Consider the following 25,204-nt stretch of genomic DNA (forward strand, 5'->3'; position numbering starts at 1 on the left):
GGTGCTGATGCTTGAGCAGGTTTAGCATTCAAAGAGTTTGATGAGTCCAGGGTCTGTTGAATTATGCATTCTTGATGAAGATGTTGGCTTCAGCCTTTGGTGAAAGCCGAGTTTGGAAGACAATGGAGATCAGCAGCAGTGTTTTGAGCTGTGAGGTACTGTCTTTCAAAGGTCTTTTTGGGACATATGGGTCCCCTACACAAGACACGAGACGAGACAAAAGACAAGAGACACGAGACAAGAGACAAGAGACAAGAGACAAGAGACAAAAGGCAAAAGACAAAAGACAAGAGACACGAGACACGAGCCTTTCACAGGCTCAGCAGCTGTAAAAGTCTGAAAAAAGAGATTTAAAAACAGTCACTGATGAAGCTAATGTTCCAGAGGCGTCGCCTTTCTGTGTCCAGGGGTGTGTCCAGGGGTGTGAGGTGTGGGGTGTGTCCAGGGGTGTGTCCAGGGGTGTGTCCAGGGGTGTGTCCAGGGGTGTGGGGTGTGGGGTGTGTCCAGGGGTGTGTCCAGGGGTGTGGGGTGTGTCCAGGGGTGTGTCCAGGGGTGTGTCCAGGGGTGTGGGGTGTGTCCAGGGGTGTGTCCAGGGGTGTGTCCAGGGGTGTGTCCAGGGGTGTGTCCAGGGGTGTGGGGTGTGTACAGGGGTGTGTCCAGGGGTGTGTACAGGGGTGTGTCCAGGGGTGTGTACAGGGGTGTGTACAGGGGTGTGTCCAGGGGTGTGTCCAGGGGTGTGGGGTGTGTCCAGGGGTGTGTCCAGGGGTGTGTCCAGGGGTGTGTCCAGGGGTGTGTCCAGGGGTGTGTCCAGGGGTGTGGGGTGTGTACAGGGGTGTGTACAGGGGTGTGGGGTGTGTACAGGGGTGTGTCCAGGGGTGTGTACAGGGGTGTGTACAGGGGTGTGTCCAGGGGTGTGTCCAGGGGTGTGTCCAGGGGTGTGGGGTGTGTACAGGGGTGTGTCCAGGGGTGTGTACAGGGGTGTGTACAGGGGTGTGTCCAGGGGTGTGTCCAGGGGTGTGTCCAGGGGTGTGTGGGATGCAGATGGCAGTGGGCGTGGTGGAGTGTCTCCTGGAGCTTGTCCAGTGCTTTGGGTTCGGGTCAATGCCACTTCATCCTGGACTCTAAATGTGACAGGAGCCAATGCAAGGCCAGGACTGGAGTCATGTGATCGTATGTCTTTGTCCCGGTGAGACGTCCAGCGGCTGCGTTTTGTACTAGCTGTCGTCTCGAAAGAGATGATTCATTTATTCCAGCATAAAGGGGCGTGGCAATAGTCCAATCTTGACTCCCCTGCAGTCACACATGATTTGAATTTAGCTTCAGTTTTGAGCTGATCGGAGCTTCATCAGGAGCCGAGGATTCATCTGAGGCTTCGGTTTGTTTAGTCGGACCAAACGGAATCACTTCAGTTTTGTTCTCATTTAACTGTAGAAACATTGAGCCATGAAACAGTCACTGAGCCGTTCCAAGGGTCAGAGGTCGAGATGACGTCAGATCATCAGCAGTGAAAAGAGACGTTATGTTCGCCAATCATTTCACCCACGACCAAGGAGAAAAGAAGAGGGCCCAAAATAGATCCCTGCGGAACTCCAGGGGATGTCGTGGCTCCTGACGCTCCGTGAGGATGTCGTGGCTCCTGACGCTCTGTGATGTCATGGCAACACCATAGAAGTAGAGCGTCCAGGGCCTCTCGAGGAGCCAGAACTGTGCGACCTCCAAGCTCAGGCTCTTTCCTCCAGAGAGCTGACATGTCCCATGAGTTAGTTTCTGTGTCTGGAGATCTGGTCGTCGAGGCCCCTGCCATTGACTGCCGCCCAGATCTCTCTGCACCCGCCCCTTACGGCTCCTCCTGCGGGTGGCGGGTCCACGGGAGGACTGGCCCGGCCGCCAGGCGCTCACCGTCGAACACCCGCTCCAAGCAGCACGAAGACAGACTTTATTAAAGATACAAATAGTTCTTATAAAGTGTTCCGTGCTAATGCTAATGCTAATGCTTCTCGCCGCATTGAGCTCAGGTGTCAACGAGGTGGAGGCTTTTCAGTGTTCAGGTTGAACTTTGCAGCGTTCAGCTTCTCCTGCCACGCCTCCTGCTGGGCCGTCTTCTTCTGCAGTGTTTTTATCACCTTCTCCTGTCGTTTCCTCTCGAGCGCGGCGTCTTTCACCTGCACGTTGTACTTCTTGTCCAGATCAGAGATTTGCTTCTGCAGATCACGTTGTCGTCGCAGAAGAGTCTTCTCCTCGGCCCGAAGCGTCTCCAGACGGACCTTGAGACGCTGCTTCTTTTCGATCTGGTCCTGCAGGTTCAACACGTCTCGGTACAAGCCGCAGTTTTCTTCTCTCAGTTTTTTCCTCTCGGACGTCACTTTCTCGATTTCTTCCTCGTGGTTTCTGAGCTTTTGAAATTTTCTCTCAAGTGTCTGTTTCTCCTTTCCCAGCTTCTTGTTGATCGCCGTCACTTCTCGTTCTTTTTTCTCGACGTGTTTGTAGCTCTCGCACTCGACCTTGAGCCGCACCATTTCCCTCTGCAGCGCCTCGATGTCCCGCTCAGTCCGCTCGTTCATGGACTTCCACTCGTTGATGCTTTTGATTTGGTCCTGATACTTTTTGTTCACAATCCTTTGGTGCTTCTCCGCTTGCTTCAGTTTCTTCAGCGCAATCCTCAGGATGGGGAACTCGTTCTTGATGGCGTCCCGGGACAGCTCGTGCGCCTCACACATCTCCTTCCAGTGCATATTTTCTGCCAGTGTCGCCTTCACTTTGGCAAGTTCCCTTTGCAATCGCTTCAGCTGATCGTATTCAACGTTTCGCTCGCTCATGAGTTGGTCGTAGCGCTTCTTCAGGGCTTCCAGGTCTTCCAGGTTTTCTAGAGCGGGTTTTAAGGCGTCGCACTCTTCCTGTAACTGGCTGTTCTGGACCTTCTGCGCCTCTATCTCGCTTTCCAGTCTTCGACACGCCTTTTCGTACTGTTCCACGCATGTGTTGGATCGGAGTCGATCTAACCACTCGCGCCGCTGCTCCGGGTTGTCTTGCGGCAGGTTAGATGTGATCTGCTCGTACCGGCTCTGCAGCTCATCCTTCTGGCTCGTCAGTCTGGCCAGTTCCTCTTCCAGGCGTCTGCATTCTAGAAAAACGCCCTGTTGGATCTGCGCTCTCTCCTGAAGCTCGTCGCAGCTCGCCTTGAGGCCATCGATGTCATATTTCAGCTGGACGTGGCGGTCCTTCATGTCTTTTTGGATGAGGTATGATATCAACTCCTGATAGTCGTTCTCCTGCAGGTGGCTGTTCTGGACGTTCAAGGCTTCGATGTCCATCTCCAGCCTCCTGCTTTCCTCGGAGGGCGTTGCCGTGAGAGTCTTCCTCCAGACCATCACGCTCTCTTTAAGGATGGCCTGGTTCTGCTCCAGGATGCGATGCTTCTCGGCGTGTAACTGAGCGCCCGTCACCTTCAGGGCTTCTCCGTTGCCGAGCTCTGACAGCAGCTCTTCAGACCTCTTCTGCAGGACACTGTTTCTGCGTCTCAACAGTGCTACGTTCTTGTTCTGCTCCGTTAGCGCTCGCTCGCTCTCACATGGTCTTCCTGGTTTCTGAACATCTTCGGTTAGAGGCGGGTGTTCCAGCCACGCTTGGTTTTCCAGCAGCGCAGCGTCGACCGCCGCAGTGAAAACAAAATACTTTGCTCTCCCACAACTACCTTCAAGAATGAGTTGGCGCAGAAAAGCGTTTAGTTTGATGAGCGTGTCCAAAGCTGCGGCGTAAGTGTTGAAGTAGTCGTGGAAGACACTCCTGTTTTCCACCGACATTGTCATGTCTTTTTCTCTCTTTATTGTACGGTATTGCATACTTTGAAACCCCAGTAGGTGGCAGTAGATGCGGCTTTTCAGTTGGCTGCCAAGCGCCATAGAAAGCAACACAACAACGACTTCTTCTTCTTCTTCTTTGGTGTTTTAAGGCGGTTGTGTCCAAGTGTTACATTACCGCCACCTACTGGAGTTGTACATCTTAGACTTTAGACTTCGCTCTTTAGACTTCGCTCTTTAGACTTCATTCTTTAGACGACATTCTTTAGAGACTTCTTACCGAGCGGTCGGACTTTCTGCTCTTTTCTCACCCATGTCTCTGCACCTTTGCTTGTGACATGGGTGTGATGTCATCAAGTTTCACTTGGTTTCTAGGCAACTCAGAGCTGCATTGTTGTGATGTCATATTCTTAGGGCTACTACTGTCGTCATGACAACGGGAAGGGAAATGAAATAGTATATTTTTTTTGTTTTTGTTTTGCGACTGGCTAAATATGGGCGGGAAAATAGACCAATCAGAGGCATCGTGAGGCGGGTCCACCTGACAGGGCCACGCCCCTGAGGACTGCCTTTGCCACGCCCCTGAGGACTGCCTTTTCCTCCACAACTATGTATTTAATGTCTTATTAGGCCAGAGCGCCACAAGCTGGCGAGAGGCCTATTAGTTCCGTAAGTGTGCGCGTAAAGCGCTCGCCCACTTCCAAACACTCACTAACACACTCCTCCCTCACGCACGTCCCGTGCATACTAATTTGTAGTAGAAAAATGGAACAATACTGTTGTAACCGGGCGAAGCCCGTGCAAAAGTGCGCACTAAATGAGCGGTTTATATGGCTTTGCGGTCGCCATTGGTCGTCATCCCCATATATCCCATATAATAAATCCCATCCCGGGATTTACTTCGAGCACTCGTTTGCTCTAAGTAGCTCACGAATACGTTCCCCATCTCTTGCATGTTCCGTTCATATAAACATGTAATGCAAAAATTGAGCATTATTACTGTTTAGAGGGCCAAAAACACAAAGTAGAACACACCCTTAATGAAGGAAAGTACCCGTCAGTGACCAGGGACCCACACCATGAGGTAGGACAGTGCAAGCGCGTTCCCAAAAATGTATAGTTTATGATATTCGAAAAATGGGAAACATTCTTTCATTGTTCCATCGGAATATTCTTCTTCTTCTCAGGACACACCCCCTATTTTTCACCCAGTGAACATTGACAAAAAGTCAAAAAAAATTGCACACCTCTAAATCTTCTTTTTCTATAATTGAAAAAATTGGCGCATTAGCGCCCCCAAATGTCCAAAAAATGCATTGAGAGATGGGAAATGGAGAGTAAAAAATATTATTACGGCAACGCCGTCGGCCCAACCAAATGTCGGCCATATTGGATCAAAATTTACTAAGCTTGACTCTGGAGTTTTTCCATAAGTCGTACTTTTACGAACTCCTCCCAGGGCGTTGGCTCTAAAAAGCTGAAATTTGGTAAAAAAAATGGTGTTGGGGAGTAGGACATCAAAAGATATTCAAATTACGTAGATATCTGTCACGGTCTCTGTGCTGCGAAGCCGCAAACTGTAGCTACAATTTAGGAAATTTTCCAAATTTTATATTTGCTGCCGATAAAGTCAGAATTGCGTCAAATTTGAATCAGTTGTTAAACACTTTGCCCCAAATCTATTTTAAGTTATATAAATGAATTTGGCGTGACAGCGCCCCCTGCAGAGGGACATACATTTTTATATGGAGGGTAAAATGTTTAATTTTGCAAAATTTTACAAAATTTCGCACAAAATTTCATTTTGGCATCTCGATCAAAAAAGTAAATGAGACCCATGTCATATTTGTTACGGCGTAGTCGTAGCGATGACAGAAACCTCCCACGTTATTTCAATGGGGAAATCGCCAGATCTCTGACATGTTTACACTTTACACTCAGCGTCTTTGGGTCACTGAAAAGCGCTATATAAATAAAAGTTATTATTATTATTATTATTACTTTATACTTTCACAAACTCCTCCCCCTCAGGGCGTTTGCCCGATTAACCGGACATTTGGTGAGACTCATCTTCAGGACCATCAAAAGTTATCCACATTTTTTTCGAAGAGTCATAGACTTTTTCCCTTTATCCGTAAAGCAAAGGGGAAAAGATGTGACCCCTTCGTGCGCCCCGTCCTCTTGCGGTGGCAGCGTGGCGAGGGCCGATCGGCGGAGCCTAGAGGGGCATGGTGAGGAAAGCGGGCTGATCCGGGCTGCTTAAGGGCAGCAGAGGGCAACTAAAGTCAACTTTATGCAAATGTGAGCCGATATCTTCCAGGCAACAACGACCAGGAAACAGCTTTTGACAGACGCTGTGGTGGAGGCACTGAACGCGCTCAGGAAAGAACATGAAGGAAAAACACTCCTTTCCAACCCAGAGAACCCCGGGACAGAGCACCTCTCCTTATTAGGCCGCGATACTTGTGCAAAGTCCGTGTGGAGGCGTGTCCAGGCGTGTCCAGGCGTGTCCAGTGTTGGTACAAAACCTTTGGTCATAAAGCTTTACCAGTTTAAAATTGTAACATCTTCGTTTAGTTTGTATGTTTGGAGTTTCAGCTCTTTCCATGTTGTAAACACAGATTTGACCCAGGGATTCTTCACTTCCTCCTCATGACTCAAGCGTCTGTCATCTGCAGTAAGACCTGTACAGGAACCCCCGGCACCACATGACTCTCAGTATAAGACCTGTACAGGAACCCCCGGCACCACATGACTCTCAGTATAAGACCTGTACAGGAACCCCCGGCACCACATGACTCTCAGTATAAGACCTGTACAGGAACCCCCGGCACCACATGACTCTCAGTATAAGACCTGTACAGGAACCCCCGGCACCACATGACTCTCAGTATAAGACCTGTACAGGAACCTCAGGCACCACATGACTCTCAGTATAAGAACTGTACAGGAACCTCAGGCACCACATGACTCTCAGTATAAGACCATTGAGCTTCACATTCTGGATCACAACAGCAATGCTAGCACAGTAAACCCCGCCTCGTTTTTCTTATATATTTGTAGAGTTTTGAATCAGGACTTGTATCTAGGACGTCCTGTCAAATTTAAAAACTATTTCAAACACATTTAAAGAAGAAAAGAAAGTCCACCACTGAGTAAAAGCATTTAATGTGTCTAATGTTCTCTCAAACATGGGTCCAGAGTGCGACTAGAGGTTCAGCTGATGGACTGGAGCTCGTGTTGTGTGGTGCCCTGACTGGCTGAAGTCCCGCTCTGGCTCAGGTGCGGCCCCGGTCCTGGTCCCGGTCCCGGTCCCGTCCTCCTCCTCTGGACCCACGCCGGCAGACTCTGGACCAGGGCCTTCCTGAACATGGAGCTGGAGAACAGGTAGAGCAGCGGGTCCAGGGCCGAGTTCAGGAAGTTGAGCCCCAGGGACACGATGGTGAGCTGGGTGAAGGTGTAGAAGGCGGAGCAGTCCCAGGGCCGAAGGGACCGGATCACCCAGATCCCGGCCGTGGTCAGGCTCGTGGGCAGGAAACAGACGAGGAACACGACCACGATGAGCACGCACACCCGCATCGCCCTGCGCACCTTCTGCAGCGCCAGAGAACAGACCGGGTTTAGTCCTGGTTTAGTCCTGGTTTGGACCTGGTTTAGTCCTGGTTTAGACCTGGTTTAGTCCTGGTTTAGTCATGGTTTAGTCCTAGTTTAGACCTGGTTTAGTCCTGGTTTATTCCTAGTTTAGACCTGGTTTGACCTGGTTTAGTCCTAGTTTAGTCCTGGTTTAGTCCTAGTTCAGACCTGGTTTAGTCCTGGTTTAGTCCTGGTTTAGTCCTGGTTTAGACCTGGTTTAGACCTGGTTTAGTCCTGGTTTAGTCCTGGTTTAGTCCTGGTTCAGAAATGGTTTAGTCCTGGTTTAGTCCTGGCTTAGTCCTGGTTTGGACCTGGTTTAGTCCTGGTTTAGTCCTGGTTTAGTCCTGGTTCAGACCTGGTTTAGTCCTGGTTTAGTCCTGGTTTAGTCCTGGTTTAGATCTGATTTAGTCCTGGTTTAGTCCTGGTTTAGTCCTGGTTTAGTCCTGGTTTAGTCCTGGTTTAGACCTGGTTTAGTCCTGATTTAGTCCTAGTTTAGACCTGGTTCAGACCTGGTTTAGTCCTGGTTTAGACCTGATTTAGACCTGGTTTAGACCTGGTTTAGTCCTGGTTTAGTCCTGGTTTGGACCTGGTTTAGACCTGGTTCAGACCTGGTTTAGTCCTGGTTTAGACCTGATTTAGACCTGGTTTAGACCTGGTTTAGTCCTGGTTTAGTCCTGGTTTGGACCTGGTTTAGACCTGGTTTAGTCCTGGTTTAGTCCTGGTTTAGTCCTGGTTTAGTCCTAGTTCAGACCTGGTTTAGTCCTGGTTTGGACACGGTTTAGTCCTGGTTTAGACCTGGTTTAGTCCTGGTTTAATCATGGTTTAGTCCTAGTTTAGACCTGGTTTAGTCCTGGTTTAGTCCTAGTTTAGACCTGGTTTAGACCTGGTTTAGTCCTAGTTTAGTCCTGGTTTAGTCCTAGTTCAGACCTGGTTTAGTCCTGGTTTGGACACGGTTTAGTCCTGGTTTAGACCTGGTTTAGTCCTGGTTTTGACCTGGTTTAGTCCTGGTTTAGTCCTGGTTTAGACCTGGTTTAGTCCTGGTTTTGACCTGGTTTAGTCCTAGTTTAGTCCTGGTTTAGTCCTGGTTTAGTCCTGGTTTAGTCCTGGTTTAGTCCTGGTTTGGACCTGGTTTAGACCTGGTTTAGTCCTAGTTTAGACCTGGTTTAGTCCTGGTTTAGTCCTAGTTAAGACCTGGTTTGGACCTGGTTTAGTCCTAGTTTAGTCCTGGTTTAGTCCTGGTTTAGTCCTGGTTTAGTCCTGGTTTAGACCTGGTTTAGTCCTGGTTTAGTCATGGTTTAGTCCTAGTTTAGACCTGGTTTAGTCCTGGTTTAGTCCTAGTTTAGACCTGGTTTAGACCTGGTTTAGTCCTAGTTTAGTCCTGGTTTAGTCCTGGTTTAGTCATGGTTTAGTCCTGGTTTAGTCCTAGTTTAGACCTGGTTTAGACCTGGTTTAGACCTGGTTTAGACCTGGTTTAGTCCTAGTTTAGTCCTGGTTTAGTCCTGGTTTAGACCTGGTTTAGTCCTGGTTTAGTCCTAGTTTAGACCTGGTTTAGACCTGGTTTAGTCCTAGTTTAGTCCTGGTTTAGTCCTAGTTCAGACCTGGTTTAGTCCTGGTTTAGTCCTAGTTTAGTCCTGGTTTAGTCCTGGTTTGGACCTGGTTTAGTCCTGGTTTAGTCCTGGTTTAGTCCTGGTTTAGTCCTGGTTTGGACCTGGTTTAGACCTGGTTTAGTCCTAGTTTAGACCTGGTTTAGTCATGGTTTAGTCCTAGTTTAGACCTGGTTTAGTCCTGGTTTAGGCCTAGTTTAGACCTGGTTTAGACCTGGTTTAGTCCTAGTTTAGTCCTGGTTTAGTCCTGGTTTAGACCTGGTTTAGTCCTGGTTTAGTCCTAGTTCAGACCTGGTTTAGTCCTGGTTTAGTCATGGTTTAGTCCTAGTTTAGACCTGGTTTAGTCCTGGTTTAGTCCTAGTTTAGACCTGGTTTAGACCTGGTTTAGTCCTGGTTTAGTCCTAGTTCAGACCTGGTTTAGTCCTGGTTTGGACCCGGTTTAGTCCTGGTTTAGTCCTGGTTTAGACCTGGTTTAGTCCTGGTTTAGACCTGGTTTAGTCCTGGTTTAGTCCTGGTTTAGACCTGGTTTAGTCCTGGTTTAGTCCTGGTTTAGTCCTGGTTTAGTCCTGGTTTAGACCTGGTTTAGTCCTGGTTTAGTCCTGGTTTAGTCCTAGTTTAGTCCTGGTTTAGTCCTAGTTCAGACCTGGTTTAGTCCTGGTTTAGACCTGGTTTAGTCCTGGTTTAGTCCTGGTTTAGACCTGGTTTAGTCCTGGTTTAGTCCTGGTTTAGTCCTGGTTTAGTCCTGGTTTGGACCTGGTTTAGTCCTGGTTTAGTCCTAGTTTAGACCTGGTTTAGTCCTGGTTTAGTCCTTGTTTAGACCTGGTTTGGACCTGGTTTAGTCCTAGTTTAGTCCTGGTTTAGTCCTAGTTCAGACCTGGTTTAGTCCTGGTTTAGTCCTGGTTTAGTCCTGGTTTAGTCCTGGTTTAGACCTGGTTTAGTCCTGATTTAGTCCTAGTTTAGACCTGGTTCAGACCTGGTTTAGTCCTGGTTTAGACCTGATTTAGACCTGGTTTAGACCTGGTTTAGTCCTGGTTTAGTCCTGGTTTGGACCTGGTTTAGACCTGGTTCAGACCTGGTTTAGTCCTGGTTTAGACCTGATTTAGACCTGGTTTAGACCTGGTTTAGTCCTGGTTTAGTCCTGGTTTGGACCTGGTTTAGACCTGGTTTAGTCCTGGTTTAGTCCTGGTTTAGTCCTGGTTTAGTCCTAGTTCAGACCTGGTTTAGTCCTGGTTTGGACACGGTTTAGTCCTGGTTTAGACCTGGTTTAGTCCTGGTTTAATCATGGTTTAGTCCTAGTTTAGACCTGGTTTAGTCCTGGTTTGGTCCTAGTTTAGACCTGGTTTAGACCTGGTTTAGTCCTAGTTTAGTCCTGGTTTAGTCCTAGTTCAGACCTGGTTTAGTCCTGGTTTGGACACGGTTTAGTCCTGGTTTAGACCTGGTTTAGTCCTGGTTTTGACCTGGTTTAGTCCTGGTTTAGTCCTGGTTTAGACCTGGTTTAGTCCTGGTTTTGACCTGGTTTAGTCCTAGTTTAGTCCTGGTTTAGTCCTGGTTTAGTCCTGGTTTAGTCCTGGTTTAGTCCTGGTTTGGACCTGGTTTAGACCTGGTTTAGTCCTAGTTTAGACCTGGTTTAGTCCTGGTTTAGTCCTAGTTTAGACCTGGTTTGGACCTGGTTTAGTCCTAGTTTAGTCCTGGTTTAGTCCTGGTTTAGTCCTGGTTTAGTCCTGGTTTAGACCTGGTTTAGTCCTGGTTTAGTCATGGTTTAGTCCTAGTTTAGACCTGGTTTAGTCCTGGTTTAGTCCTAGTTTAGACCTGGTTTAGACCTGGTTTAGTCCTAGTTTAGTCCTGGTTTAGTCCTGGTTTAGTCATGGTTTAGTCCTGGTTTAGTCCTAGTTTAGACCTGGTTTAGACCTGGTTTAGACCTGGTTTAGACCTGGTTTAGTCCTAGTTTAGTCCTGGTTTAGTCCTGGTTTAGACCTGGTTTAGTCCTGGTTTAGTCCTAGTTTAGACCTGGTTTAGACCTGGTTTAGTCCTAGTTTAGTCCTGGTTTAGTCCTAGTTCAGACCTGGTTTAGTCCTGGTTTAGTCCTAGTTTAGTCCTGGTTTAGTCCTGGTTTGGACCTGGTTTAGTCCTGGTTTAGTCCTGGTTTAGTCCTGGTTTAGTCCTGGTTTGGACCTGGTTTAGACCTGGTTTAGTCCTAGTTTAGACCTGGTTTAGTCATGGTTTAGTCCTAGTTTAGACCTGGTTTAGTCCTAGTTTAGACCTGGTTTAGACCTGGTTTAGTCCTAGTTTAGTCCTGGTTTAGTCCTGGTTTAGACCTGGTTTAGTCCTGGTTTAGTCCTGGTTTAGTCCTGGTTTAGTCCTAGTTCAGACCTGGTTTAGTCCTGGTTTGGACCATGTTTAGACCTGGTTTAGACCTGGTTTAGTCCTGGTTTAGTCATGGTTTAGTCCTAGTTTAGACCTGGTTTAGTCCTGGTTTAGTCCTAGTTTAGACCTGGTTTAGACCTGGTTTAGTCCTGGTTTAGTCCTAGTTTAGACCTGGTTTAGACCTGGTTTAGTCCTAGTTCAGACCTGGTTTAGTCCTGGTTTGGACCCGGTTTAGTCCTGGTTTAGTCCTGGTTTAGACCTGGTTTAGTCCTGGTTTAGACCTGGTTTAGTCCTGGTTTAGTCCTGGTTTAGACCTGGTTTAGTCCTGGTTTAGTCCTGGTTTAGTCCTGGTTTAGACCTGGTTTAGTCCTGGTTTAGTCCTGGTTTAGTCCTGGTTTAGTCCTGGTTTGGACCTGGTTTAGTCCTGGTTTAGTCCTAGTTTAGACCTGGTTTAGTCCTGGTTTAGTCCTTGTTTAGACCTGGTTTGGACCTGGTTTAGTCCTAGTTTAGTCCTGGTTTAGTCCTAGTTCAGACCTGGTTTAGTCCTGGTTTAGTCCTAGTTTAGACCTGGTTTAGACCTGGTTTAGTCCTAGTTTAGTCCTGGTTTAGTCCTAGTTCAGACCTGGTTTAGTCCTGGCTTAGTCCTAGTTTAGACCTGGTTTAGACCTGGTTTAGTCCTAGTTTAGTCCTGGTTTAGTCCTGGTTTAGTCCTGGTCTAGTCCTGGTTTGGACCTGGTTTAGACCTGGTTTAGTCCTAGTTTAGACCTGGTTTAGTCATGGTTTAGTCCTAGTTTAGACCTGGTTTAGTCCTGGTTTAGTCCTAGTTTAGACCTGGTTTAGACCTGGTTTAGTCCTAGTTTAGTCCTGGTTTAGTCCTGGTTTAGACCTGGTTTGGACCTGGTTTAGACCTGGTTTAGTCCTAGTTTAGACCTGGTTTAGTCATGGTTTAGTCCTAGTTTAGACCTGGTTTAGTCCTGGTTTAGTCCTAGTTTAGACCTGGTTTAGACCTGGTTTAGTCCTAGTTTAGTCCTGGTTTAGTCCTGGTCTAGTCCTGGTTTGGACCTGGTTTAGACCTGGTTTAGTCCTAGTTTAGACCTGGTTTAGTCATGGTTTAGTCCTAGTTTAGACCTGGTTTAGTCCTGGTTTAGTCCTAGTTTAGACCTGGTTTAGACCTGGTTTAGTCCTGGTTTAGTCCTGGTTTAGTCCTGGTTTAGTCCTGGTTTGGACCTGGTTTAGACCTGGTTTAGTCCTAGTTTAGACCTGGTTTAGTCCTGGTTTAGTCCTAGTTTAGACCTGGTTTGGACCTGGTTTAGTCCTAGTTTAGTCCTGGTTTAGTCCTGGTTTAGACCTGGTTTAGTCCTGGTTTAGTCCTGGTTTAGTCCTGGTTTAGTCATGGTTTAGTCCTAGTTTAGACCTGGTTTAGTCCTGGTTTAGTCCTAGTTTAGACCTGGTTTAGACCTGGTGTAGTCCTAGTTTAGTCCTGGTTTAGTCCTGGTTTAGTCCTGGTTTAGTCCTAGTTCAGACCTGGTTTAGTCCTGGTTTAGTCCTAGTTTAGTCCTGGTTTAGTCCTGGTTTGGACCTGGTTTAGTCCTGGTTTAGTCCTGGTTTAGTCCTGGTTTGGACCTGGTTTAGACCTGGTTTAGTCCTAGTTTAGACCTGGTTTCGTCATGGTTTAGTCCTAGTTTAGACCTGGTTTAGTCCTGGTTTAGTCCTAGTTTAGACCTGGTTTAGACCTGGTTTAGTCCTAGTTTAGTCCTGGTTTAGTCCTGGTTTAGACCTGGTTTAGTCCTGGTTTAGTCCTGGTTTAGTCCTGGTTTGGACCTGGTTTAGACCTGGTTTAGTCCTAGTTTAGACCTGGTTTAGTCCTGGTTTAGACCTGGTTTAGTCCTGGTTTAGTCCTGGTTTAGACCTGGTTTAGTCCTGGTTTAGTCCTGGTTTAGTCCTGGTTTAGTCCTGGTTTAGTCCTGGTTTAGACCTGGTTTTATTCCTTGTTTAGTCCTGGTTTAGACCTGGTTTAGTCCTGGTTTAGACCTGGTTTAGTCCTGGTTTAGTCCTGGTTTAGACCTGGTTTAGTCCTGGTTTAGACCTGGTTTAGTCCTGGTTTACTGCTGGTTTAGTCCTGGTTTAGACCTGGTTTAGTCCTGGTTTAGACCTGGTTTAGTCCTTGTTTAGTCCTAGTTCAGACCTGGTTTAGTCCTGGTTTGGACCTGGTTTAGTCCTGGTTTAGTCCTGGTTTAGACCTGGTTTAGTCCTGGTTTAGTCCTGGTTTAGACCTGGTTTAGTCCTGGTTTAGACCTGATTTAGACCTGGCTTAGACCTGGTTTAGACCTGGTTTAGACCTGGTTTAGTCCTAGTTTAGACCTGGTTTAGACCTGGTTTAGTCCTGGTTTAGACCTGGTTTAGTCCTGGTTTGGACCTGGTTTGGACCTGGTTTAGTCCTGGTTTGGACCTGGTTTAGACCTGGTTTAGTCCTAGTTTAGTCCTGGTTTAGTCCTAGTTCAGACCTGGTTTAGTCCTGGTTTAGTCCTGGTTTAGTCCTGGTTTAGTCCTGGTTTAGACCTGGTTTAGTCCTGGTTTAGACCCGGTTTAGTCCTGGTTTAGTCCTGGTTTAGACCTGGTTTAGTCCTGGTTTAGACCTGGTTTAGTCCTGGTTTAGTCCTGGTTTGGACCTGGTTTAGTCCTGGTTTAGTCCTGGTTTAGACCTGGTTTAGTCCTGGTTTAGTCCTGGTTTGGACCTGGTTTATTCCTGGTTTAGTCCTGGTTTAGACCTGGTTTAGTCCTGGTTTTGACCTGGTTTAGTCCTAGTTTAGTCCTGGTTTAGTCCTAGTTCAGACCTGGTTTAGTCCTGGTTTCGACCTGGTTTAGTCCTGGTTTAGTCCTGGTTTAGACCTGGTTTAGTCCTGGTTTAGTCCTGGTTTAGTCCTGGTTTGGACCTGGTTTAGACCTGGTTTAGTCCTAGTTTAGACCTGGTTTAGTCCTGGTTTAGTCCTAGTCCTGGTTTAGACCTGGTTTAGTCCTGGTTTAGTCCTAGTTTAGACCTGGTTTAGACCTGGTTTAGTCCTAGTTTAGTCCTGGTTTAGTCCTAGTTCAGACCTGGTTTAGTCCTGGTTTAGACCTGGTTTAGTCCTGGTTTAGTCCTGGTTTAGACCTGCTTTAGACCTGGTTTAGTCCTGGTTTAGACCTGGTTTAGTCCTGGTTTAGTCATGGTTTAGTCCTAGTTTAGACCTGGTTTAGTCCTGGTTTAGTCCTAGTTTAGACCTGGTTTAGACCTGGTTTAGTCCTAGTTTAGTCCTGGTTTAGTCCTAGTTCAGACCTGGTTTAGTCCTGGTTTAGACCTGGTTTAGTCCTGGTTTAGACCTGATTTAGACCTGGTTAAGACCTGGCTTAGACCTGGTTTAGACCTGGTTTAGTCCTAGTTTAGTCCTGGTTTAGTCCTGGTTTGGACCTGGTTTAGTCCTGGTTTGGACTTGGTTTAGACCTGGTTTAGTCCTAGTTTAGACCTGGTTTAGTCATGGTTTAGTCCTAGTTTAGACCTGGTTTAGTCCTGGTTTAGTCCTAGTTTAGACCTGGTTTAGACCTGGTTTAGTCCTAGTTTAGTCCTGGTTTAGTCCTGGTTTAGTCCTGGTTTAGTCCTAGTTTAGACCTGGTTTAGTCCTGGTTTAGTCCTAGTTTAGACCTGGTTTGGACCTGGTTTAGTCCTAGTTTAGTCCTGGTTTAGTTCTGGTTTAGACCTGGTTTAGTCCTGGTTTAGACCTGGTTTAGTCCTGGTTTAGTCCTGGTTTAGTCCTGGTTTAGTCATGGTTTAGTCCTAGTTTAGACCTGGTTTAGTCCTGGTTTAGTCCTAGTTTAGACCTGGTTTAGACCTGGTTTAGTCCTAGTTTAGTCCTGGTTTAGTCCTGGTTTAGACCTGGTTTAGTCCTGGTTTAGTCATGGTTTAGTCCTAGTTTAGACCTGGTTTAGTCCTGGTTTAGTCCTAGTTTAGACCTGGTTTAGACCTGGTTTAGTCCTAGTTTAGTCCTGGTTTAGTCCTGTTTTGGACCTGGTTTAGTCCTGGTTTAGTCCTGGTTTAGTCCTGGTTTAGTCCTGGTTTGGACCTGGTTTAGACCTGGTTTAGTCCTAGTTTAGACCTGGTTTAGTCATGGTTTAGTCCTAGTTTAGACCTGGTTTAGTCCTGGTTTAGTCCTAGTTTAGACCTGGTTTGGACCTGGTTTAGTCCTAGTTTAGTCCTGGTTTAGTCCTGGTTTAGACCTGGTTTAGTCCTGGTTTAGTCCTGGTTTAGTCCTGGTTTGGACCTGGTTTAGACCTGGTTTAGTCCTAGTTTAGACCTGGTTTAGTCCTGGTTTAGACCTGGTTTAGTCCTGGTTTAGTCCTGGTTTAGTCCTGGTTTAGTCCTGGTTTAGACCTGGTTTAGTCCTGGTTTAGACCTGGTTTAGTCCTTGTTTAGTCCTGGTTTAGACCTGGTTTAGTCCTGGTTTAGACCTGGTTTAGTCCTGGTTTAGACCTGGTTTAGTCCTTGTTTAGTCCATGTTTAGTCCTGGTTTAGACCTGGTTTAGTCCTGGTTTAGTCCTGGTTTAGTCCTGGTTCAGACCTGGTTTAGTCCTGGTTTGGACCTGGTTTAGTCCTGGTTTAGTCCATGTTTAGTCCTGGTTTAGTCCTGGTTTAGACCTGGTTTAGTCCTGGTTTAGTCCTCGTTTAGACCTGGTTCAGACCTGGTTTAATCCTGGTTTAGACCTGGTTTAGTCCTGGTTTAGACCTGATTTAGTCCTGGTTTAGACCTGGCTTAGACCTGGTTTAGACCTGGTTTAGACCTGGTTTAGTCCTAGTTTAGACTTGGTTTAGACCTGGTTTAATCCTAGTTTAGACCTGCTTTAGACCTGGTTTAGTCCTGGTTTAGACCTGGTTTAGTCCTGGTTTGGACCTGGTTTAGACCTGGTTTAGACCTGGTTTAGTCCTGGTTTAGTCATGGTTTAGTCCTGGTTTAGACCTGGTTTAGTCCTGGTTTAGTCCTAGTTTAGACCTGGTTTAGTCCTAGTTCAGACCTGGTTTAGTCCTGGTTTAGTCCTGGTTTAGTCCTGGTTTAGACCTGGTTTAGTCCTGGTTTAGACCCGGTTTAGTCCTGGTTTAGACCTGGTTTAGTCCTTGTTTAGTCCTGGTTTAGACCTGGTTTAGTTTTAGTCATGGTTTAGTCCTAGTTTAGACCTGGTTTAGACCTGGTTTAGTCCTGGTTTAGTCCTAGTTCAGACCTGGTTTAGTCCTGGTTTAGACCTGGTTTAGTCCTGGTTTAGTCCTGGTTTAGACCTGGTTTAGTCCTGGTTTAGTCCTGGTTTAGACCTGGTTTAGACCTGGTTTAGTCCTGGTTTAGTCCTGGTTTAGTCCTGGTTTATTCCTGGTTTAGTCCTGGTTTAGACCTGGTTTAGTCCTGGTTTATTCCTGGTTTAGTCCTGGTTTAGACCTGGTTTAGTCCTGGTTTGGACCTTGTTTAGACCTGGTTTAGACCTGGTTTAGTCCTGGTTTAGTCATGGTTTAGTCCTAGTTCAGACCTGGTTTAGTCCTGGTTTGGACCCGGTTTAGTCCTGGTTTAGTCCTGGTTTAGACCTGGTTTAGTCCTGGTTTAGACCTGGTTTAGTCCTGGTTTAGTCCTGGTTTGGACCTGGTTTAGTCCTGGTTTAGTCCTGGTTTAGTCCTGGTTTAGTCCTAGTTCAGACCTGGTTTAGTCCTGGTTTGGACCCGGTTTAGTCCTGGTTTAGTCCTGGTTTAGACCTGGTTTAGTCCTGGTTTAGACCTGGTTTAGTCCTGGTTTAGTCCTGGTTTGGACCTGGTTTAGTCCTGGTTTAGTCCTGGTTTAGACCTGGTTTAGTCCTGGTTTAGACCTGGTTTAGTCCTGGTTTAGTCCTGGTTTAGACCTGGTTTAGTCCTGGTTTAGTCCTGGTTTGGACCTGGTTTAGTCCTGGTTTTGACCTGGTTTAGTCCTAGTTTAGTCCTGGTTTAGTCCTAGTTCAGACCTGGTTTAGTCCTGGTTTAGACCTGGTTTAGTCCTGGTTTAGTCCTGGTTTAGACCTGGTTTAGTCCTGGTTTAGTCCTGGTTTAGTCCTGGTTTAGTCCTGGTTTGGACCTGGTTTAGACCTGGTTTAGTCCTAGTTTAGACCTGGTTTGGACCTGGTTTAGTCCTAGTTTAGTCCTGGTTTAGTCCTGGTTTAGTCCTGGTTTAGACCTGGTTTAGTCCTGGTTTAGTCATGGTTTAGTCCTAGTTTAGACCTGGTTTAGTCCTGGTTTAGTCCTAGTTTAGACCTGGTTTAGACCTGGTTTAGTCCTAGTTTAGTCCTGGTTTAGTCCTAGTTCAGACCTGGTTTAGTCCTGGTTTAGTCCTAGTTTAGACCTGGTTTAGACCTGGTTTAGTCCTAGTTTAGTCCAGGTTTAGTCCTGGTTTAGTCCTGGTTTAGTCCTGGTTTGGACCTGGTTTAGACCTGGTTTAGTCCTAGTTTAGACCTGGTTTAGTCCTGGTTTAGTCCTAGTTTAGACCTGGTTTAGACCTGGTTTAGTCCTAGTTTAGTCCTGGTTTAGTCCTGGTTTAGACCTGGTTTAGTCCTGGTTTAGTCCTAGTTTAGACCTGGTTTAGTCCTGGTTTAGTCCTAGTTTAGACCTGGTTTAGACCTGGTTTAGTCCTAGTTTAGTCCTGGTTTAGTCCTGGTTTAGACCTGGTTTAGTCCTGGTTTAGACCTGGTTTAGTCCTAGTTTAGACCTGGTTTAGTCCTGGTTTAGTCCTAGTTTAGACCTGGTTTGGACCTGGTTTAGTCCTAGTTTAGTCCTGGTTTAGTCCTGGTTTAGACCTGGTTTAGTCCTGGTTTAGTCCTGGTTTAGACCTGGTTTAGTCCTGGTTTAGTCCTGGTTTGGACCTGGTTTAGTCCTGGTTTAGTCCTGGTTTAGTCCTGGTTTGGACCTGGTTTAGACCTGGTTTAGTCCTGGTTTAGTCCTGGTTTAGTCCTGGTTTAGTCCTGGTTTAGACCTGGTTTAGTCCTGGTTTAGACCTGGTTTAGTCCTTGTTTAGTCCTGGTTTAGACCTGGTTTAGTCCTGGTTTAGACCTGGTTTAGTCCTGGTTTAGACCTGGTTTAGTCCTTGTTTAGTCCATGTTTAGTCCTGGTTTAGTCCTGGTTTAGTCCTGGTTTAGACCTGGTTTAGTCCTGGTTTAGTCCTGGTTTAGTCCTGGTTTAGTCCTGGTTTGGACCTGGTTTAGACCTGGTTTAGTCCTAGTTTAGACCTGGTTTAGTCCTGGTTTAGTCCTAGTTTAGACCTGGTTTGGACCTGGTTTAGTCCTAGTTTAGTCCTGGTTTAGTCCTGGTTTAGACCTGGTTTAGTCCTGGTTTAGTCCTGGTTTAGACCGGGTTTAGTCCTGGTTTAGTCCTGGTTTGGACCTGGTTTAGTCCTGGTTTAGTCCTGGTTTAGTCCTGGTTTGGACCTGGTTTAGACCTGGTTTAGTCCTGGTTTAGTCCTGGTTTAGTCCTGGTTTAGTCCTGGTTTAGACCTGGTTTAGTCCTGGTTTAGACCTGGTTTAGTCCTTGTTTAGTCCTGGTTTAGACCTGGTTTAGTCCTGGTTTAGACCTGGTTTAGTCCTGGTTTAGACCTGGTTTAGTCCTTGTTTAGTCCATGTTTAGTCCTGGTTTAGACCTGGTTTAGTCCTGGTTTAGTCCTGGTTTAGTCCTGGTTCAGACCTGGTTTAGTCCTGGTTTGGACCTGGTTTAGTCCTGGTTTAGTCCATGTTTAGTCCTGGTTTAGTCCTGGTTTAGACCTGGTTTAGTCCTGGTTTAGTCCTCGTTTAGACCTGGTTCAGACCTGGTTTAATCCTGGTTTAGACCTGGTTTAGTCCTGGTTTAGACCTGATTTAGACCTGGTTTAGACCTGGCTTAGACCTGGTTTAGACCTGGTTTAGACCTGGTTTAGTCCTAGTTTAGACTTGGTTTAGACCTGGTTTAATCCTAGTTTAGACCTGCTTTAGACCTGGTTTAGTCCTGGTTTAGACCTGGTTTAGTCCTGGTTTGGACCTGGTTTAGACCTGGTTTAGACCTGGTTTAGTCCTGGTTTAGTCATGGTTTAGTCCTGGTTTAGACCTGGTTTAGTCCTGGTTTAGTCCTAGTTTAGACCTGGTTTAGACCTGGTTTAGTCCTAGTTTAGTCCTGGTTTAGTCCTAGTTCAGACCTGGTTTAGTCCTGGTTTAGTCCTGGTTTAGTCCTGGTTTAGACCTGGTTTAGTCCTGGTTTAGACCCGGTTTAGTCCTGGTTTAGTCCTGGTTTAGACCTGGTTTAGTCCTGGTTTAGACCTGGTTTAGTCCTGGTTTAGTCCTGGTTTGGGCCTGGTTTAGTCCTGGTTCAGTCCTGGTTTAGACCTGGTTTAGTCCTGGTTTAGTCCTGGTTTAGACCTGGTTTAGTCCTGGTTTAGTCCTGGTTTAGTCCTGGTTTAGTCCTGGTTTGGACCTGGTTTAGACCTGGTTTAGTCCTAGTTTAGACCTGGTTTAGTCCTGTTTTAGTCCTAGTTTAGACCTGGTTTGGACCTGGTTTAGTCCTAGTTTAGTCCTGGTTTAGTCCTGGTTTAGTCCTGGTTTAGACCTGGTTTAGTCCTGGTTTAGTCATGGTTTAGTCCTAGTTTAGACCTGGTTTAGACCTGGTTTAGTCCTAGTTTAGTCCTGGTTTAGTCCTAGTTCAGACCTGGTTTAGTCCTGGTTTAGACCTGGTTTAGTCCTGGTTTAGTCCTGGTTTAGACCTGGTTTAGTCCTGGTTTAGTCCTGGTTTAGACCTGGTTTAGACCTGGTTTAGTCCTGGTTTAGTCCTGGTTTAGTCCTGGTTTATTCCTGGTTTAGTCCTGGTTTAGACCTGGTTTAGTCCTGGTTTATTCCTGGTTTAGTCCTGGTTTAGACCTGGTTTAGTCCTGGTTTAGTCCTGGTTTAGACCTGGTTTAGTCCTGGTTTAGACCTGGTTTAGTCCTGGTTTAGTCCTGGTTTGGACCTGGTTTAGTCCTGGTTTAGTCCTGGTTTAGACCTGGTTTAGTCCTGGTTTAGACCTGGTTTAGTCCTGGTTTAGTCCTGGTTTAGACCTGGTTTAGTCCTGGTTTAGTCCTGGTTTTGACCTGGTTTAGTCCTGGTTTTGACCTGGTTTAGTCCTAGTTTAGTCCTGGTTTAGTCCTAGTTCAGACCTGGTTTAGTCCTGGTTTAGACCTGGTTTAGTCCTGGTTTAGTCCTGGTTTAGACCTGGTTTAGTCCTGGTTTAGTCCTGGTTTAGTCCTGGTTTAGTCCTGGTTTGGACCTGGTTTAGACCTGGTTTAGTCCTAGTTTAGACCTGGTTTAGTCCTGGTTTAGTCCTAGTTTAGACCTGGTTTGGACCTGGTTTAGTCCTAGTTTAGTCCTGGTTTAGTCCTGGTTTAGTCCTGGTTTAGACCTGGTTTAGTCCTGGTTTAGTCATGGTTTAGTCCTAGTTTAGACCTGGTTTAGTCCTGGTTTAGTCCTAGTTTAGACCTGGTTTAGACCTGGTTTAGTCCTAGTTTAGTCCTGGTTTAGTCCTAGTTCAGACCTGGTTTAGTCCTGGTTTAGTCCTAGTTTAGACCTGGTTTAGACCTGGTTTAGTCCTAGTTTAGTCCAGGTTTAGTCCTGGTTTAGTCCTGGTTTAGTCCTGGTTTGGACCTGGTTTAGACCTGGTTTAGTCCTGGTTTAGTCCTAGTTTAGACCTGGTTTAGACCTGGTTTAGTCCTAGTTTAGTCCTGGTTTAGTCCTGGTTTAGACCTGGTTTAGTCCTGGTTTAGTCCTGGTTTAGTCCTGGTTTAGTCCTGGTTTGGACCTGGTTTAGACCTGGTTTAGTCCTAGTTTAGACCTGGTTTAGTCCTGGTTTAGTCCTAGTTTAGACCTGGTTTGGACCTGGTTTAGTCCTAGTTTAGTCCTGGTTTAGTCCTGGTTTAGACCTGGTTTAGTCCTGGTTTAGTCCTGGTTTAGACCTGGTTTAGTCCTGGTTTAGTCCTGGTTTGGACCTGGTTTAGTCCTGGTTTAGTCCTGGTTTAGTCCTGGTTTGGACCTGGTTTAGACCTGGTTTAGTCCTGGTTTAGTCCTGGTTTAGTCCTGGTTTAGTCCTGGTTTAGACCTGGTTTAGTCCTGGTTTAGACCTGGTTTAGTCCTTGTTTAGTCCTGGTTTAGACCTGGTTTAGTCCTGGTTTAGACCTGGTTTAGTCCTTGTTTAGTCCATGTTTAGTCCTGGTTTAGACCTGGTTTAGTCCTGGTTTAGTCCTGGTTTAGTCCTGGTTCAGACCTGGTTTAGTCCTGGTTTGGACCTGGTTTAGTCCTGGTTTAGTCCATGTTTAGTCCTGGTTTAGTCCTGGTTTAGACCTGGTTTAGTCCTGGTTTAGTCCTGGTTTAGACCTGGTTTAGTCCTTGTTTAGTCCTGGTTTAGACCTGGTTTAGTCCTGGTTTAGACCTGGTTTAGTCCTTGTTTAGTCCATGTTTAGTCCTGGTTTAGACCTGGTTTAGTCCTGGTTTAGTCCTGGTTTAGTCCTGGTTCAGACCTGGTTTAGTCCTGGTTTGGACCTGGTTTAGTCCTGGTTTAGTCCATGTTTAGTCCTGGTTTAATCCTGGTTTAGACCTGGTTTAGTCCTGGTTTAGACCTGATTTAGACCTGGTTTAGACCTGGCTTAGACCTGGTTTAGACCTGGTTTAGACCTGGTTTAGTCCTAGTTTAGACTTGGTTTAGACCTGGTTTAATCCTAGTTTAGACCTGCTTTAGACCTGGTTTAGTCCTGGTTTAGACCTGGTTTAGTCCTGGTTTGGACCTGGTTTAGACCTGGTTTAGACCTGGTTTAGTCCTGGTTTAGTCATGGTTTAGTCCTGGTTTAGACCTGGTTTAGTCCTGGTTTAGTCCTAGTTTAGACCTGGTTTAGACCTGGTTTAGTCCTAGTTTAGTCCTGGTTTAGTCCTAGTTCAGACCTGGTTTAGTCCTGGTTTAGTCCTGGTTTAGTCCTGGTTTAGACCTGGTTTAGTCCTGGTTTAGTCCCGGTTTAGTCCTGGTTTAGTCCTGGTTTAGACCTGGTTTAGTCCTGGTTTAGACCTGGTTTAGTCCTGGTTTAGTCCTGGTTTGGGCCTGGTTTAGTCCTGGTTCAGTCCTGGTTTAGACCTGGTTTAGTCCTGGTTTAGTCCTGGTTTAGTCCTGGTTTAGTCCTGGTTTGGACCTGGTTTAGACCTGGTTTAGTCCTAGTTTAGACCTGGTTTAGTCCTGGTTTAGTCCTAGTTTAGACCTGGTTTGGACCTGGTTTAGTCCTAGTTTAGTCCTGGTTTAGTCCTGGTTTAGTCCTGGTTTAGACCTGGTTTAGTCCTGGTTTAGTCATGGTTTAGTCCTAGTTTAGACCTGGTTTAGACCTGGTTTAGTCCTAGTTTAGTCCTGGTTTAGTCCTAGTTCAGACCTGGTTTAGTCCTGGTTTAGACCTGGTTTAGTCCTGGTTTAGTCCTGGTTTAGACCTGGTTTAGTCCTGGTTTAGTCCTGGTTTAGACCTGGTTTAGACCTGGTTTAGTCCTGGTTTAGTCCTGGTTTAGTCCTGGTTTATTCCTGGTTTAGTCCTGGTTTAGACCTGGTTTAGTCCTGGTTTATTCCTGGTTTAGTCCTGGTTTAGACCTGGTTTAGTCCTGGTTTGGACCTTGTTTAGACCTGGTTTAGACCTGGTTTAGTCCTGGTTTAGTCATGGTTTAGTCCTAGTTTAGACCTGGTTTAGACCTGGTTTAGTCCTGGTTTAGACCTGGTTTAGTCCTGGTTTAGTCCTGGTTTGGACCTGGTTTAGTCCTGGTTTAGTCCTGGTTTAGACCTGGTTTAGTCCTGGTTTAGTCCTGGTTTAGACCTGGTTTAGTCCTGGTTTAGTCCTGGTTTGGACCTGGTTTAGTCCTGGTTTTGACCTGGTTTAGTCCTAGTTTAGTCCTGGTTTAGTCCTAGTTCAGACCTGGTTTAGTCCTGGTTTAGACCTGGTTTAGTCCTGGTTTAGTCCTGGTTTAGACCTGGTTTAGTCCTGGTTTAGACCTGGTTTAGTCCTGGTTTAGTCCTGGTTTAGTCCTGGTTTAGTCCTGGTTTGGACCTGGTTTAGACCTGGTTTAGTCCTAGTTTAGACCTGGTTTAGTCCTGGTTTAGTCCTAGTTTAGACCTGGTTTGGACCTGGTTTAGTCCTAGTTTAGTCCTGGTTTAGTCCTGGTTTAGTCCTGGTTTAGACCTGGTTTAGTCCTGGTTTAGTCATGGTTTAGTCCTAGTTTAGACCTGGTTTAGTCCTGGTTTAGTCCTAGTTTAGACCTGGTTTAGACCTGGTTTAGTCCTAGTTTAGTCCTGGTTTAGTCCTAGTTCAGACCTGGTTTAGTCCTGGTTTAGTCCTAGTTTAGACCTGGTTTAGACCTGGTTTAGTCCTAGTTTAGTCCTGGTTTAGTCCTGGTTTAGTCCTGGTTTAGTCCTGGTTTGGACCTGGTTTAGACCTGGTTTAGTCCTAGTTTAGACCTGGTTTAGTCCTGGTTTAGTCCTAGTTTAGACCTGGTTTAGACCTGGTTTAGTCCTAGTTTAGTCCTGGTTTAGTCCTGGTTTAGACCTGGTTTAGTCCTGGTTTAGTCCTGGTTTAGTCCTGGTTTAGTCCTGGTTTGGACCTGGTTTAGACCTGGTTTAGTCCTAGTTTAGACCTGGTTTAGTCCTGGTTTAGTCCTAGTTTAGTCCTGGTTTAGTCCTGGTTTAGACCTGGTTTAGTCCTGGTTTAGTCCTGGTTTAGTCCTGGTTTAGTCATGGTTTAGTCCTAGTTTAGACCTGGTTTAGTCCTGGTTTAGTCCTAGTTTAGACCTGGTTTAGACCTGGTTTAGTCCTAGTTTAGTCCTGGTTTAGTCCTGGTTTAGACCTGGTTTAGTCCTGGTTTAGTCATGGTTTAGTCCTAGTTTAGACCTGGTTTAGTCCTGGTTTAGTCCTAGTTCAGACCTGGTTTAGTCCTGGTTTAGTCCTAGTTTAGTCCTGGTTTAGTCCTGGTTTGGACCTGGTTTAGTCCTGGTTTAGTCCTGGTTTAGTCCTGGTTTGGACCTGGTTTAGACCTGGTTTAGTCCTGGTTTAGTCATGGTTTAGTCCTAGTTTAGACCTGGTTTAGTCCTGGTTTAGTCCTAGTTTAGACCTGGTTTAGACCTGGTTTAGTCCTAGTTTAGTCCTGGTTTAGTCCTGGTTTAGACCTGGTTTAGTCCTGGTTTAGTCCTGGTTTAGTCCTGGTTTGGACCTGGTTTAGACCTGGTTTAGTCCTAGTTTAGACCTGGTTTAGTCCTGGTTTAGACCTGGTTTAGTCCTGGTTTAGACCTGGTTTAGTCCTGGTTTAGTCCTGGTTTAGACCTGGTTTAGTCCTGGTTTAGTCCTGGTTTAGTCATGGTTTAGACCTGGTTTAGTCCTTGTTTAGTCCTGGTTTAGACCTGGTTTAGTCCTGGTTTAGACCTGGTTTAGTCCTGGTTTAGTCCTGGTTTAGACCTGGTTTAGTCCTGGTTTAGACCTGGTTTAGTCCTGGTTTAGACTTGGTTTAGTCCTTGTTTAGTCCTAGTTCAGACCTGGTTTAGTCCTGGTTTGGACCTGGTTTAATCCTGGTTTAGACCTGGTTTAGTCCTGGTTTAGACCTGGTTTAGTCCTTGTTTAGTCCTAGTTCAGACCTGGTTTAGTCCTGGTTTGGACCTGGTTTAGTCCTGGTTTAGTCCTGGTTTAGACCTGGTTTAGTCCTGGTTTAGTCCTCGTTTAGACCTGGTTCAGACCTGGTTTAATCCTGGTTTAGACCTGGTTTAGTCCTGGTTTAGACCTGA

General features: G+C 46.2%; 1 protein-coding gene across 1 annotated transcript in view; it reads right to left on the bottom strand.

The window, feature by feature from the left end:
- Window positions 1-6,977: 6,977 nt before the first annotated feature.
- LOC140369105 (hydroxycarboxylic acid receptor 3-like) overlaps window positions 6,978-25,204 on the bottom strand; it is a 152,057-nt gene continuing 133,830 nt past the window's right edge. Inside the window, exon 4 of the mRNA XM_072456348.1 lies at window positions 6,978-7,391. Within this exon, the coding sequence (XP_072312449.1) occupies window positions 7,014-7,391 (378 nt within the window). The 3' untranslated portion in view covers window positions 6,978-7,013. The remainder of the gene's footprint in view (window positions 7,392-25,204) is intronic.

The sequence above is a fragment of the Eucyclogobius newberryi genome, unplaced genomic scaffold, assembly GCF_026437365.1.
Source record: "Eucyclogobius newberryi isolate DKJ021-1_F unplaced genomic scaffold, fEucNew1.0.hap1 SCAF_20, whole genome shotgun sequence".
Taxonomy (NCBI): Eukaryota; Metazoa; Chordata; class Actinopteri; order Gobiiformes; family Gobiidae; genus Eucyclogobius; species Eucyclogobius newberryi.